General features: G+C 35.6%; 1 protein-coding gene across 1 annotated transcript; it reads left to right on the forward strand.

Annotated features, from left to right (window-relative positions):
- Positions 1–5191: 5191 nt before the first annotated feature.
- LOC104093219 (protein DEEPER ROOTING 1) lies at positions 5192–8296 on the forward strand. Its single transcript, XM_009598950.4, has 6 exons — positions 5192–5320; positions 5413–5485; positions 5995–6476; positions 7338–7506; positions 7702–7753; positions 7839–8296. The coding sequence occupies exons 1-5, from the start codon at positions 5315–5317 to the stop codon at positions 7719–7721; spliced, it is 750 nt and encodes a 249-aa protein (XP_009597245.1). The 5' UTR covers positions 5192–5314; the 3' UTR covers positions 7722–7753; positions 7839–8296.
- The last annotated feature ends 6791 nt before the right edge of the window (positions 8297–15087 follow it).

A 15087-nucleotide genomic window follows, 5' to 3' on the forward strand; every position in this document is an offset into this window, starting at 1 on the left:
AATAAAGGTAGGCAAGCTTTCATACTTGGTTTTCATTCCAAGGACAATATTATAATGCTAAGCAATTAAATTACAACCAATGGATTATTGAGGTCTAACATTAATATTGATAGGAAGACAACTCTTCTTGAAATCCTAAATTGTCTCACACTATTGAAGGTGTCTACTCTCCAATGTATGACTGAGTTGTGAAACTTTCCTTTTTGGGAAAGTCATGTGTAGGGTTTCCATATTTAGTGATGAATCCCTTCTAATTCCTAGACTAATAGCTGTCGTACAGTGAAGAAACCTTACGCAGATTCCTATGCTAAAATTTCGTTATGAACATTCTCTCCTGTTTAAAGTTTGTTCACCATTCTGGAGACCCTACTTCTTTGCCATTTGACTAAATCACCAAAAAATTCACTAAATTTTTTTTATCACGTGGCTATAGTCTTATATACATTGGTAGTGTAGAATTTCTTTTACGTTGTTATTTATTTATCATTATAATTTAACATGTTATAATAGCTAATAAGTCTGTTTAACTTATGGACTGGTTGTATAAAGATTCTTTTACACTAATAAAGTAGTTTAGTCCGTGATATATTAGGTTAATTATCATTTTTATTAGGTAAGTTTACCCGCACAACTAGTTAGCTTATGCGTGATTAGATTATACAAATATGTTTTTCATAAAACTTGAACTTTTAACTTATATACATCTATTGCTATTTTGCTGGTGTTATTGTTTACTGCTTCTTTTTTATTTTTTCTTGCGTCGAGGGTCTATCGAAAATAACTTCTCTACCTTCTCAAGGTAGGGGTACACACACTACCCTCCCAAAATTCACTTGTGGGATCACACTGGATTTATTATTGTTGTTGTTGTTGTTGTTACACTATCAAGTGTATTTTTCATCAGCTGTTGTTCCAGGTTAAAAATTCCACTTTCTTATGAATTGTTAATTGTAATTATCTTTTAAGTAAATAGGGTAAAAATTAATAAATTCCTCGACCCTAAGTCAACAAAAGTTTCAGTAAGATCTGTGTGGATATCGAGATTATCTTCGGAAAACTCGATCGGTCTGCCATTCAGAAGCAAACTATCTTTACTGATCATTTGTGTATAATTTATATTTTAAAAAAAATTATTGTTAGCTTTTTTGTATGTAGATGGTAATTACTAACTTCAAACTCTTCGATACTTGTAATTATGTGATATATATATGACTTGAAAAATCTATTATTCTTGTTTGATTACTTCTAAGTATGCTAATTTAACCACATTTGATTTGAGGATTATATATGTGTCATTTCAGCATTGCACGAGAATGTTCATGGACCACAAACTATACATGGTTTGTTATGTAAATTACTAGAAAGCTAAAACTTATTATATATTAATTAATTACTTGTTAAGTGCAATATATATATAGGACCACCAACTGAATAAGCCATGCATGAGTAACATTTGCTGCAGAATGATTGGATCTTTAAGCATATTTATGTAACGTCATTAGTCTCTAGTTTAGGTGATGATCATTTAATTTAAACTCCAAATAATTAAATTATATATATTATCAGCGTAAAAACTATTTATACGATCAAATCATTTATAAAGAAATTATAAATAAGTTTTCGTGTGAAAAATAAAGGGAAGCCAGATAGAAATTGCATAAAACATATTATAATATGTTAAAGACTACACGGATTGTATTAAAAAATTTATACACTATCAATTTTATAACTTAAATTGTATAAAACTTTAATCTGAAATCTTATAGTAGAATGAGCTGTTCATTGGAGTAAGGATACGGATTTACTTGAGCGAGAAACATTTGCATAGAAGGAATAATTGGAAAAGTAAGCAACTTGTCACATTTTAAACTGAGATTATAAAAAGTGATGAATGTTAAGCTCTCTATTTCAAATTAGACGAGATATTTTTCTTTTTAATTTGTTCCAAAATAAATGACATATTTTTAAATTTGGAAATAATTCAACTTTAAACTCTTCATTATTTTACTCATTTTAATAATCACACAAATATCATGGCCTCATAAAGCTTTTACTACTTAAGCTTTTAAGACCACAAGTTTCAAAAAATTTCTTTTTTTTTTTTAAACTTCGTGCTAAGTCAAACTATTTCATCTAAATTAAAAAGGATGGAGTAATATATACCAATGATTTTATTTTTACTAATGCCCTGGAACCTAAACATAGAAAAGAGAGTCCTTTGACCTTTAAGTATTTGACTCCTTTGACATTTCACACGTGTTATTTGGATAATGTTACGATCAAAATTCATCAAATTTTTGTTCTTTGACACGTAGGGTTGAGTTCTCAAATAGCACGATAAGTAGGAAAGTCCCTTGATATATAAGTCTTAAATCTATATCTGTAAAAATGGCAATGACCCATGTGGTATGGACAACTTCACGTGTTTGGGTGACTTTTTTGGGGAGTCCCTAGTAAAAATTGGCAATCCTTTGTGAGATTTTTTGACAAAATTATGCTAGAATTGATGAAGGTAAAGGAAGTGGAAGATAAAAGAGGGAAGGATACGTAAGGGCGTCGAGTGTGCGAATAAAATTTTATATTATAAGTTGATTAAAACTAAGAAACTATATTAAAAAATGTAGGATATACACTCATAACAGTCTAAGAATTTTCGGGAAAAAATTATGTTGTTTTAACATGTACAAAGTCGATAATATCACAACATTAAGAGTATTTCTGGATTGATTTAGTAGTAATATGATGTTCTCCAAAACTTTATGTTATAGACTAGCTAGTTATGTAGATAACCTCTCGTATGAAACAGTAACACCATATCGAGAATGTTTAAGTAAATAAAAGTATGTTAGATCAAATGATCACACACTTCAATATAGTATAAGAGCAACACATCGATAAGTCCTCGATTCGAATCTCTCCACTATCCAGTTCCAAGAAAAAAAATTCATGTATATTAAGCTCATGAAAAAGAATTAAGCTTACACGTAAGGACGTACTTCTCGAGCATTTGCAAGGTGACCTTCCAATCAAAAGTTTGAGCAATCAATATTTTGTTCATCTCAATTTTAGACTACAATATATTCTTGTGGTCCGACCCTTTTTTGGATCTCGCGCCTATCGGGAGTTTAGTGCACCGAACTATCTTTTTTTTAGCACCAGTAGCATAGTTTGCTTGTATATGAATGAGGATATAGAAAAAGTATTTTAGGAAACTATTGATGATTTATATTAGAGTATGTGTCATCCCTATCGTGTCTTTGCATGTCAAGTCAAATTGTTTAGGTGATGAAAAAATTCTGGAAAAAACCAGGGGGTTCGGTTAGTGAGGGACATCCCCACGAGGACATGGCCTGCATTTTTCAACTAAACCAATTTTTTCCCATACTACTTCTAGGTTTGCTTTTATGTTCTTTCTATTTCCAAATACTGTATAGACATGTCTACTTTAGTTTTGCCCATGAATCACTTTTTCCTTTCTAGAATTCTATAGATTATTATCCATCTTAGGACAAACAGAAAAATGCTGAATTTGACACACGTGAAATCTACTAATTGTAGACATGACACAATCCTGTCTTATACTAACTACACTTAAGGTTCAATGGCGGAGGTAGAATTTTCCGTAAGAGTGTAATAATATAAAAAAATAAACACATAAAGAGGATTCAACATATATTATATATAAATAAAAAGAAATTATCAGCATACTATAATTTTTCGGTAAAAAGGTATCGAGTGATACCAGTTAGATAAAGGTGGCTCCGCCACAGGCTAGTATAGATGAGAGTAAGGGATTATCTTGAAGCAACAAACTAAGATTAAATCCAATTTTTTTTCGTCTTAGAGATTATAACTGGAACCTAATGCCAACTACACTGTCAAATTTAGTTCATGAATCTGCTACTTATATTTAATTTCTTTGAAGTGATTAAGTTTGGAAACAATCTCTTTATCCCTCCGAGTTAGGGGTAAGATCCGCGTCTCTGCGTCTCTACTATCCTCAGACTTCACTAGTGAAATTCCACCGAATTGTTGTGGTTGTTGAAGTGATTAAGTTGCTATAGCGAGTGCTTGTGTATTCCATGAATAGGATGCAAAATATTCGGACATCTAGTACCATTTTGAGACTTGAGGCTTAACTGTCCAAATATTGTGACACTATGTTTGGGACAAAGGGGCAAACAAAATTGCAGAGTAGTATTAGAGACTGAACCTAGACATATTCCTTTCTAACAATATTTTTTGGCAATAGATAGAATGGGTAGAACTAATTATATTATGCTATTCGGATAGACCCTTTTGGGATACGGTTTTTCTCCAAACCCTACATGAACACAAAATGTTTCGTGTATCGAGTTGTCCGATTTTTTATTCGGACGGATCCAGAGGTGTATTCAAGTTGAGAAATATGGATTCACGTAAACTCATACTTTCTCTCTAAACCATGCATAACAATGTTATATTTTTTCAAGATTATTTAAATATATATGTGTGAATCCATGCTCAAAGACTATTATGGTGCAATTATTATTGGGTACACCTCTACAAGTGAAATTGGCAATTCAAATTCCAATCTGAACGGTCTTGTTTTCGGCACGGAGTGTATATATATATATATATGTAAAAATTATTAAAATTTCGAAAAGAATATAATTTTGAACCTATAATTTTAAAAGTGTAGTGGATCATGGTAAGAGATTAAAGTTAAATCAGTCACGAAATAAATTCTAGATTTATTTCTTTACAATAGTACACACATTCTCTTGAAATAATGGATCTGAGTCTGAACGCCCCTTTCAACTTGGTAATCTTAAGCTCTTTTATAAGCACTATTTACATTAACAATAGTGCCTGAGATTTCAAATTGGACGATGGTCGAAATGGAAAATGACATGTGTAAAGGACACTAAAATATGCGGCTGCATAGGAACTTGAGCCAATAATAGCGGCTGCGGGTTCGGCCGAACCCTGTGTTACCTTAAAATTTTTGTTGAAAATTTATAAATTATTAATTTAAGACCCACTAACTTAAAATGATTAAGAATTTCGAACTCATAAATTCGAAATACTAGTTCCGCCATTGTGAACCAATACTAGCACTACTTAGTTAATGGCTCGAACTATATATATAAAAAAATAATTAAAAATTTAGAATGTAGATAACTCCACCTCTATTTAAAAGGGCCAGAAGCTCAACTTCCTTTGGCTTAACAGACTTGTGCTTAAACACAATTCTCAAGCCCACATTGATCATATCTCTACCTCTGTAGTTAGATTGAAGGGTTCTCAAATCTCAAGTCCATCTTTCCACGAAATGAAGGTAAGTTGGACAGGCTTCTCATTTTTGCCTAAATATATGAATGAGCATTATATTCTTTAGCTGCTAACCTTTACCTTATATGCTGATAATAGATCTTTAATTGGATTCAAAACAAGATTAATGGAAAGCAAAACCCCTCCAAGCCGAACCCAGTAACAGACACTTGTAAGTTTTCTTAATTTTATATTTTTATTTGCTTTGTTCAGCACAGAGCCACGGAGCAACAATAAAGTTGTCAGTGTGTGACTTACAGTTCACTGGTACCGGCCACTGAACTTCGTGTTAGGGTAAGCTGCTATGTCTGACCTACCGTTCACTGGTTCGAGCTGTGGAATCAGCCACTGAACTTTGTGTCAGGATAGGTTGCTATGTGTGACCTACCGTTCACTGATTCGAGCTGTGGAATCAGCCACTGAATTTTGTGTCAGGGTAGGTTGCTCTGTGTGACCTAATGTTTACTGGTTTGAACTGTGGAATCAGTCACTGAGCTTTATATCAGGATAGACTGCTCTGTGTGACCTACAGTTCAGTACTGGTTCGAGCTGTGGAATCAACCACTGAACTTTGTGTCAGGGTAGGCTGACTATCCTTCTCGGACCCTGCCGTAAACGCAGAATATTTCGTACTCCGGGCTACCGCTTTGTACTCATATGATTTCTCCTTAAAATTAATAGATCAAAAGGTGCATCAACCATGCAAAGAAGAATTCAGTGACTGGCCTAATGAACTGCTTGCTATTGGGACATTTGGAAAAAACAGTATTCCAAAAAATGCTGGGAATTTGAATCAACCAGATGAAAAACTTACACCTGAAGAAGTTGGGCAGCTTAACAAAGAACTAAAACATCTAATTTCCCCTTCAGCCAAGGGATCAAATAAAGATCTAGACAAATTCTTTGACTGTCTCCAGAACTTAGAAGATGAAAATTCAGAAAGTAAAGAGAGCAATTTCAAGCGGAGTAATAGTCTTGTTTGTGGCAGAGGCCAAGAATCTGCTCAACTGGAAAACACAAACAATGGTATTAGCAGAAAATCCGTGTCTTATCTTCTCAAGAAGACATTTCTCTGCAGTGATGGATTCACACCTCCTCCCCCTTACCCTTTGAGAGATCCAGTACTTCCACAGTCAAAGTTTGAGAAATCAAGAATGGAAAAGGTTTGCGCACTCATTCATTTCTATGCAAATAATATACTCCCTTTGTTTCATTTTATATATGTCGCTCTCTCTGCCTCCCTCTCTTTTTGTATTAATTTTTTTTATAAAAGTTATGTGCATTTAGAAGGGTAGCCTTGGCGTAACTCGTAAAACTATTGCCATGTGACCAATAGGTCACAGGCTATGTTGCTCTGACACGGCAATTTAGGTGCCGCACCAATATTGACATGACACTAGTATGGGTGTGTGTATGGGATCCGTACCGCATCTGGTCAAATAATTTGGGTACTTTGACCACGACAGACAGAAAAATTCGAGACGAGATACAATTTGATTCCCGAAATCAGAACCGAACTAGGGTAAATTTAAAGAAAATAGTATACCTTCTCTAGGAAATCAATCTTTTACTTATCTACAACGTGAGAATAAAAAAGAAATCCACACTTTGCAAGTTATACTAAGTTTTTCCACAAAATTTTCTCATAATTTAGAGATTTTTTTATTTTTTTGAATTAATTTTAGCTGGTTTTCCGCACCGCATCCGTACTAGGATTCATATCTCCGAATCTTAGAATTTACATCTCGAAGGATCCGACCTCAAGATTCGCACTAGTGTCGGACACCCGCACCCATGTTTGAGCAATTTAAGTCACGGGTTCGAGTCATGGAAATAGCCTCTTACAGAAATGCAGGGTAATACTGCATATAATAGACCCTTGCGGTCCGACCCTTCCCCGAATCCCGCTCATAAGCTTAATGCGGTGGACTATCTTTTTTATGTGCATCTACTAGTGTTTTATAGATGTATTTAGTTTGCAATTTTTTTTTTTCCATCTTGTTTAAGTAATCCTTAATTTTCAGATTTTGAGGGCCATACTACACAAAAAGATATATCCTCAAGCAACTAGTCCAAGGGGTACCACAAGAAAGAGATACTTAGACAATAGATGTGCGCTTGAGAGTGATAGTGAAGATGATACATTTGAGACTGTGAAGAATGGAAGTAAATGGGACAAATCAGATTCTGATTGTAAGTTTTCAACAATTTCATATTATGGACGGTTATTCCTAATTAGTTTTTAGGTGATGTGACACTGTCAGTGAGCAGAAGTTAAACTCTTGATGAATACACCATGTTTCACTTGATACTTGAAATCATTTCTTTATTTGTGGCCAATAACATGTTACTATATGTTAATTAATTGTGTTTATTTTGGTGCTGCAGTCATTGTACTAGAGATATAATTGGCCTCTTAGCCAGTTCTTGAAAAGATGAGGTATGATTACCTTTGAAATGTTGGACAACATAAGTCATTATATATACATCCAAATGTCTCACCCTTTGTATTTTTTCTTTTGCAGAATTATTTCTGTGAAATACCAATTTAGATTCTTCTTAAGGTTTTTGTGGAAGAGATGAAAGAAACAAACTTTCCATCTGCCGGTGCTGTTATCATAAGGAGTACATATATTTCACTTTGATTTTTGCCATGGCTAGATAAGGATTTCTGTTTTTTTGTCATGGTTGGGAGAGAAAGATTTAGTTATTGTTGAAAGGACTTTCCAAAATGCTGGTGGCAAAAGTGAATGAGGATTGGAAAATTGGAATTGCTTCTTTCAATGATACATAAATAGCACTATACCTTTTGTATTTTCTGGTGTTATACATTCACAAGTGTCACTAATAAAAAGAGAATGCATCTTCTCTAGTACATATGAAATCCTATTTGGTTAAATCCATTGTCTAATTCTATGTACAAATATTAATTTGTAATCTTGAATAAACGAAAGCAATCTTCTATAACTGATTTTGTTTCATATCTAAGAGCCCACATTTTTTTTCGATTACATTACGAACTAATAAATTGATTTCGTATAGGCATTTTGGATGCTGATAGTAAAATAGCCCTTTTTGCTATATTTTCTATTGCTCCGACCATTTCATAAAGTATTTTAATCTTTTTAGCACAACTTGATTAGTGTACCCATCTTACTGATGCAAAACTCGCTATTGCAACTAATGGATTAATACAATAATTGTGGGACAGAACAATGTCATATATGTTGGGTATTATTAGATTGATGTCCCTTTAATCAACTAATTATTATATGCAATGGGCTTAAATAAAAATAAGAAAACTTAGATTTGTATAGCATAAAGATTCTCAAATCTCAAAATCTAGCTTATATGGTATTAAATAATTAAAACAACATATATATGTCATATCACAAGAGATATGGAAGCAAAGAGTCATTATCTCAATCAAATCATCCACTATCTATGCTAATAATTTTGCATGGCTTTTAGCAATGGTGATCTCCCAAAGATTTCGTAGAATCTAAATTTTTGCATGGATCTGAATAAATGATGATCTTTTTTGTTTTTTTACTTATTTTCTTGTACCATCATTTTCACGCAATTAGTCAATAATATAATCAACTATGGTGCAAGTAGAACATGGGCAATAGTTATTTGGTGAGACTACTTTATCTAAATTCAATATGAAAAATGCAAATAATACTTTAGTACAAATAACTCTAGGATCATTCAATGATTTGCTTGTGCAATTGAACTAAATAACAGCTAATTATGACTTCTAGTGCAGAAGAATATTGCACTTAACTATTGTAACGACCCGGCTGGTCGTTTCGAGAGTTATAGCCATGTTTCCTCTATTTTTGCTTGTTTTTGAGTCCTTCAGCAATGTTGTGTTATACGGGGTTAGTTGGTTCGGTACCGGAGTAATTTCGGAGTGGATTAAGACACTTAGTCTCTAAAGTAGAAGCTTAAGTTGGAAAAAGGCATCCAGACATTGATTTATGTATAAACGATCTCGAAATTTGATTTTGATGGTTCCGCTAGCTCCGTTAGGTGATTTTGGACTTGGGAGCACGTTCGGAATGAGATTTGGAGGCCCGTGGTAGAATTAGGCTTGAATTGGCGAAAGTTAGAATTTTGGCGATTTTGATCGGTAGTGAAAATTTTGATATCGGGGTTGGAATAAAATTCTGGAAGTTGGAATAGGTTCGTGGTGTTATTTTTTACTTGTGTGTAAAATTTGAGATCATTCGGACATGGTTTGGTAGGATTCAGCATCGTTTGTGGAATTCGGAAGTTTAGAAGTCTTTAGGCTTGAATCCGAGTGTAATTTGGTGTTTTGATGTTGCTTTGAGTAATTTGATGATTTGTCTAAGTTCGTATGATGTTGTGGGATATGTTGGTATGTTTGGTTGAGGTCCCGGGGGTCTCGGGATGATTCCGGGTGATTAACGGAACAAGTTTGAAAATTGTAGGAATTGCTGAAGTTGAACTCAACTGTCATAATCGCACCTGCGGATGTCTCATCGCAGGTGCGAGCCCACAGAAGCGAGCGGGTGATCGCAGATGCGAGATTGGAGGAGCTGGGCAGAAGGCGCATGTGCGAGAAGGTTGTCGTATCTCCGAGCCCGCAGGTGCGAGACCTGGGGCGCATATGCGGAAGGGAGGAAAATGACTGGCTTCGCAGATGCGGAGAGTTATGCGCAGGTGCGCAAGTGCAGGCGTGAGAGATTGGCCGCAGATGCGGAACCTGGGATCTTAAGTGAGTTCCGCACCTGCGATAGAAATTCCGCATGTGCGGTGTCGTAGAAGCGGAAAAAGGACCACAAGTGCGGCTTCGCTGGGTAGAATGTATAAATTGAGGACTTTGTGATTTTTGCTCATTTCCACCATTTTTAACTCGGACTTTGGAGCTTTTGAGGGGATGTTTTAAGAGGATTCAAGGTTATTCACTGAGGTAAGTTGCTTGAGCTCTATTATCATTAGCTATGGTATTTTTTCGTTGATTTCTCACCTAATTAGTAGGATTTTTGAAGTGAAATAAGGAGTTAGGGCTTGGGATTTTGGAGAGAGTAATTTGAGGATTTGAAGGACCAAATGATGTCGGATTTTGATGAATTTTATATGGTTAGACTCGTGAGTGAATGAGCTTTCGGGTTTTGTGACTTCTGTCGGATTTTGAGATGTGGGCCCGGGGTTCGGATTTGAGTCGATTTCGGGTTTTGAGTCTAATTTAGTAATTTTCTTGTGGAATTGATTCCTTTAGCATATATTAATGGTATTGTACTGCTTGTGGCTAGATTCGGGACGGTCGTAGGCCGATTCGAGAGGCAAGGGCATTGCGGAGTAGAGATTTGCTCGGATTGAGATAAGTAACGGTTGTAAATCTAGTCCCGAGGGTATGAAACCCCGGATTTTTGTGTCATATGATTATTTTGGAGGTGACACACATGCTAGGTGATAGGCGTGTGGGCGTGCACCGAGGGGATTGTGACTTGGTTCGTCCCGTGAAAACTGTAAAGTTGAATAACTTGTTGATAACTATGTGCTCTTTATGTATTGTGGAAATTTGACTATAAGTCATGTTAGAAATCATGTTTAGGCTATATGTTGGTACTGTTAGGACCCACAGAGGTCGTGTACATGTTGAACTATCTGGTTAATTATTGTTTTGTACTCAGTCACAGTTTACTTGATTATTTTATCCCAGTCTCTATTGTTCATTATTGATGCATCATATCATTGTTGTTTGGGCTGATTTCATGATTATTGAGAGCCTGAGAGACTGGAGAGATTTATGACTGAGCAAGGCCGAGGGCCTGATTGTGAGATATTATTATAGCACGTGAGTTATCCGTGCAGCACGTGAGTTGTCCGTGCGGATCCATATATTATTATAGTACATGAGTTGTCCGTGCAGCACGTGAGTTATCCGTACGGATCAAGATATTATACTATGGCACGTGAGTTGTCCGTGCTTATAGTGCTTGGGCTGTAGGATCCCCTCCGGAGTCTGAACACCCCCAGTGAGCGGGGGTACCCATTGAGTGTGAGTGCTGAGGGCTGATAGCTGAGTGGTTGAGCTGTTGTGACGAGTTGAGTGACTGTTTCCCTGAGAGGTTGTACTTGCTTTTCATTTGTGGTTGCACTTAGTTGCTATCTGTTATTGTTGTAAAAATTTTCTGAAGGAGTTTATATCCGGATTACATGAACTTGAATTGTATAAAATTAATTTGACTTAAACTGCTGAATTGGAAAGCATGTCTATTCTTTGCTGGAATTACTGAAAATGAATTATAACTGTGTAGCTCGTCACTATCTTCAGTTCTTTATTTATTTCTGTTACTTACTGAGTTGGTGTACTCACGTTACTCCCTGCACCTTGCGTACAAATCTAGGCATTTTTGGTCACGGCAGTAGCTGCTGATATTCTTGTAGCAGATCATTGGAGTTAGCAAGGTAGCTGCCTGGCGATCGCAGCCCTGGTTTCTCCTTCTTTATCTCCCCCTTAGTTGTATTTTGAACTTTTCCCAGACTATGTCAGTCTTATTATTGTCAGACCAATATTTAGTAGTTGCTCATGACTTAGTGACACCCCGATGATTGGGGCTTTTCATTCCGCATTTCTATTTTTGAATTCAACCCTTGTTTCTTTTATGAAATTCTGCTATACAAGATGCCTTTTGGCATATCTGTGAATGAATTGTTGTAGTATTGTGGGAGTCGGCTGGTCTAGTACCATCGATTAGCGCCATCATGACATGTTTGATTTTAGGGTCGTGACAAGTTGGTATCAGAGTCATAGGTTACATAGGTCTCACGAGTCATGAGCAGGTTTTAGTAGAGTATTGCGGATCGGTACGGAGACATCTGTACTTATCTTCGAGAGGTTGCCGAACCCTTATAAAAATTTCACTTTCTTGCATTCTATCATGTGAAATCGATTCAGCTTTAAAATATAACTCTTTGAATTCCTTCCACGCATTTCGTATGCACATACGAGCACTCGGTATCAGCTGTGCATAGCCGGCTTGTGATTCTATGAATGAGGTTCGAGTTCGTGTTTTGTTGATGGGACAGTCTGGAGGACTTGAGGCCGGAGTTAGACTGCAGCTTAGGCTCGGTAGTTTCGGTTGTGAGAACTTATACATATGGACCCCTATATCCGGCAATATCCCCACAAGTAGGATTTGTGGCTCGATGAGCGATTGAATGGCTATATGGTAAGTATGATGTGACTGCAGGATGTGTTCAGATGGGTTGAATGTGAATAATAAAGTTTGCTTATGACTTAAGAGTTTGCTATTGGGTACTTGAGTTCTGTCTTGATTTGACATATATTCTCGAGTTGTGAGTGTATTGAACGATCTTTCACGTTGTTAATTATGGGGCAAATTAAATTCCCATGTCTTGTCAATGAGTTTGGACTCAAGAAGAGTAAGTGATTGTGTAGCAATTGTGGTTGCGAATGGGTATTTCTGATGTTGATGGCTCGAGAAAGACGATCTTCGAAGAAATTTAGAGTCGGTAATATTTTATTGGTTCAGGTGCGACAGAGATGCATTTTGATTTGATGCAACAGTTGGGCAGCAAAGTATGAGGGAAGACATGAAGAGAAGTGTTTTGCGGTGGTTGAAGTACTAGCAGGTCAAGTAGGAGAAGTAGAGGTTGAGAAGTTTCTTAAATAAGATGATTTAACCGAAGTAAGAGTGGCAGATTAGCATATGAATTCAATGGTAGGGTAGTCGTGCGCCTTGAGAAAGTGTAGAACGGTTTGGAATCGTGATAGAATGTGATTTGGCCTATGGACTTTATTTGAAGTGATGGTTACTGTACAAAGAAAGATTGAATATGGCAGAAAGTAGTTTGTTTAAAATGAAGAGGGATGTGAAGATCTAATTATCGTTTCACGCATAATATGACTTGAGTTTGGAAGGTATTGTTGAACTTTCAGTTGATGTCAATAGGGAAAGTGCAGACTTATACAAATGGTGGGCGAGCATGAGCTAAGGAGAATTTACTGATTACGTATTCGTTGCACCAAGTGCAGCTGTTACATCCCGTATTTTCGTATATTAAAGTTTCGTCGTAAGTTAATCCACGAAAGTTCGGGAATGAGATTATTTTAAGACTATAAGCATTATGCTATTTCAAACAAGTGATGGGTAGATTCGTGATGGTGAGAGGGGAAGCAAGTCAAAGAAAATGAATTTTTGTCCAAGTTTGGCATGTTGGGATAAAATACTACCCGAGCTAAAATACTCGGTATTTATGGATTAGTCTCATACAAGGTACCACATGACCATGATAGTAAGGTGTATAAGGTATGTGAAAAGTGAGTAGTATTTTAAGTAAATGGAAATAATTCTTAATTATGTGGGTAATTGATTAATTATTAGGAAATAGGACATTACCTAGTTAATTAATAATTAAGTGGTGAAGTAATTAGAATTTTGGATAAAGACTAAACTCAAAAACGTGGCAGCAAGCCACTCTTAATCAAATGACTCTTAGTCATTGATTGATTAGGTGGCAAACAAATACAAAATACCTTACTCTTAGTCATTGTTGATTAATCATCTCTAACATCTTCAAATCTAAGACTTTCAACACAACACGTAAGACTTTTACTACAACACAAACAAACGTGAACCTTTGCACCTTAGCCAACATGGTTTCTTATTAATTTACTACAAATTCCTACAAAAAGCACTACAACCAGACATGATTTCTTCACTTTTAACGCTACAACGTGATTTCTTCAACCAATAAGATTTCTTAGCACAGTAGTAACATGGGATTTTGTGATTCTAAGGGAGTACGGTGCATGGTGAAACCTTTCCAAGAATATCATACGGATTTTTACATACTCCAGGTATGTTAAGGCTATCCCTTCTTTCTTTTTGGCATGATCTATACGACACAAGCGAAACGAGCAAATACACAACTTTCATAAATGACTCTATTTATAAAAATACTAGGGGTGTCTATATTCTTGATTCCCCATGTGAATTAGTAATTAGTCACGGCACAAGGAGCAAAGAGAGATAAAATATAAATATAAGTCATAATTGAGCAATCTATCACTGAAATGGAAAGAGTCCAGTAAGCTAGACTGTATGCAAGTGTACATGATTGTAAAAGCCTTTAAAGCTGTAGAGAAAAGGTTGAATGTACCATCGTGTATCGTCTTGCTTCGCTTATATTCTGTTATTGATTCTCTTATCATTGAAATATTTGAGCAGCAAGGCTTAACAACACTAACACAATGATTTTCCCATATGAAAAAAATATTGTTATCTCTTAATTATTATTATATCTTCTATTCATGGGTCTCAGAAAAATACGTATTTGATAAAGTTTATTCGACAAACATATTATTTTTATGACATTCCGAGAAATATTATTAACGTATCTCTTATGAATTTCATGCATTTATACATGTACATTGACCCATGGCCAGATGACGTTATATACGTGTATATATTTGGGATATGGGAAAATGTTACGGCATTATATACGCATCACTACCTGATCAGCTGGTATACGTTGATGATTTCGCCCACAGTGGCCGAGATGATACGATGGGATGCCCTCAGAGGCCTGATGATGTTATGAAATATGTACCTATGCATGACATGACATCCATATGCATATGCATGACACTATAATTATTTCATGATTTATAGAGTTATCCAGACTTACAGGTTGAGTCATTTACTCTATAATTCTTCTATGTCTGTTATGTACTTATTTATGTGCCTTATATACTCGGTACATTATTCGTACTGA

The sequence above is a fragment of the Nicotiana tomentosiformis genome, chromosome 7 (assembly GCF_000390325.3).
Source record: "Nicotiana tomentosiformis chromosome 7, ASM39032v3, whole genome shotgun sequence".
Classification (NCBI taxonomy): Eukaryota; Viridiplantae; Streptophyta; class Magnoliopsida; order Solanales; family Solanaceae; genus Nicotiana; species Nicotiana tomentosiformis.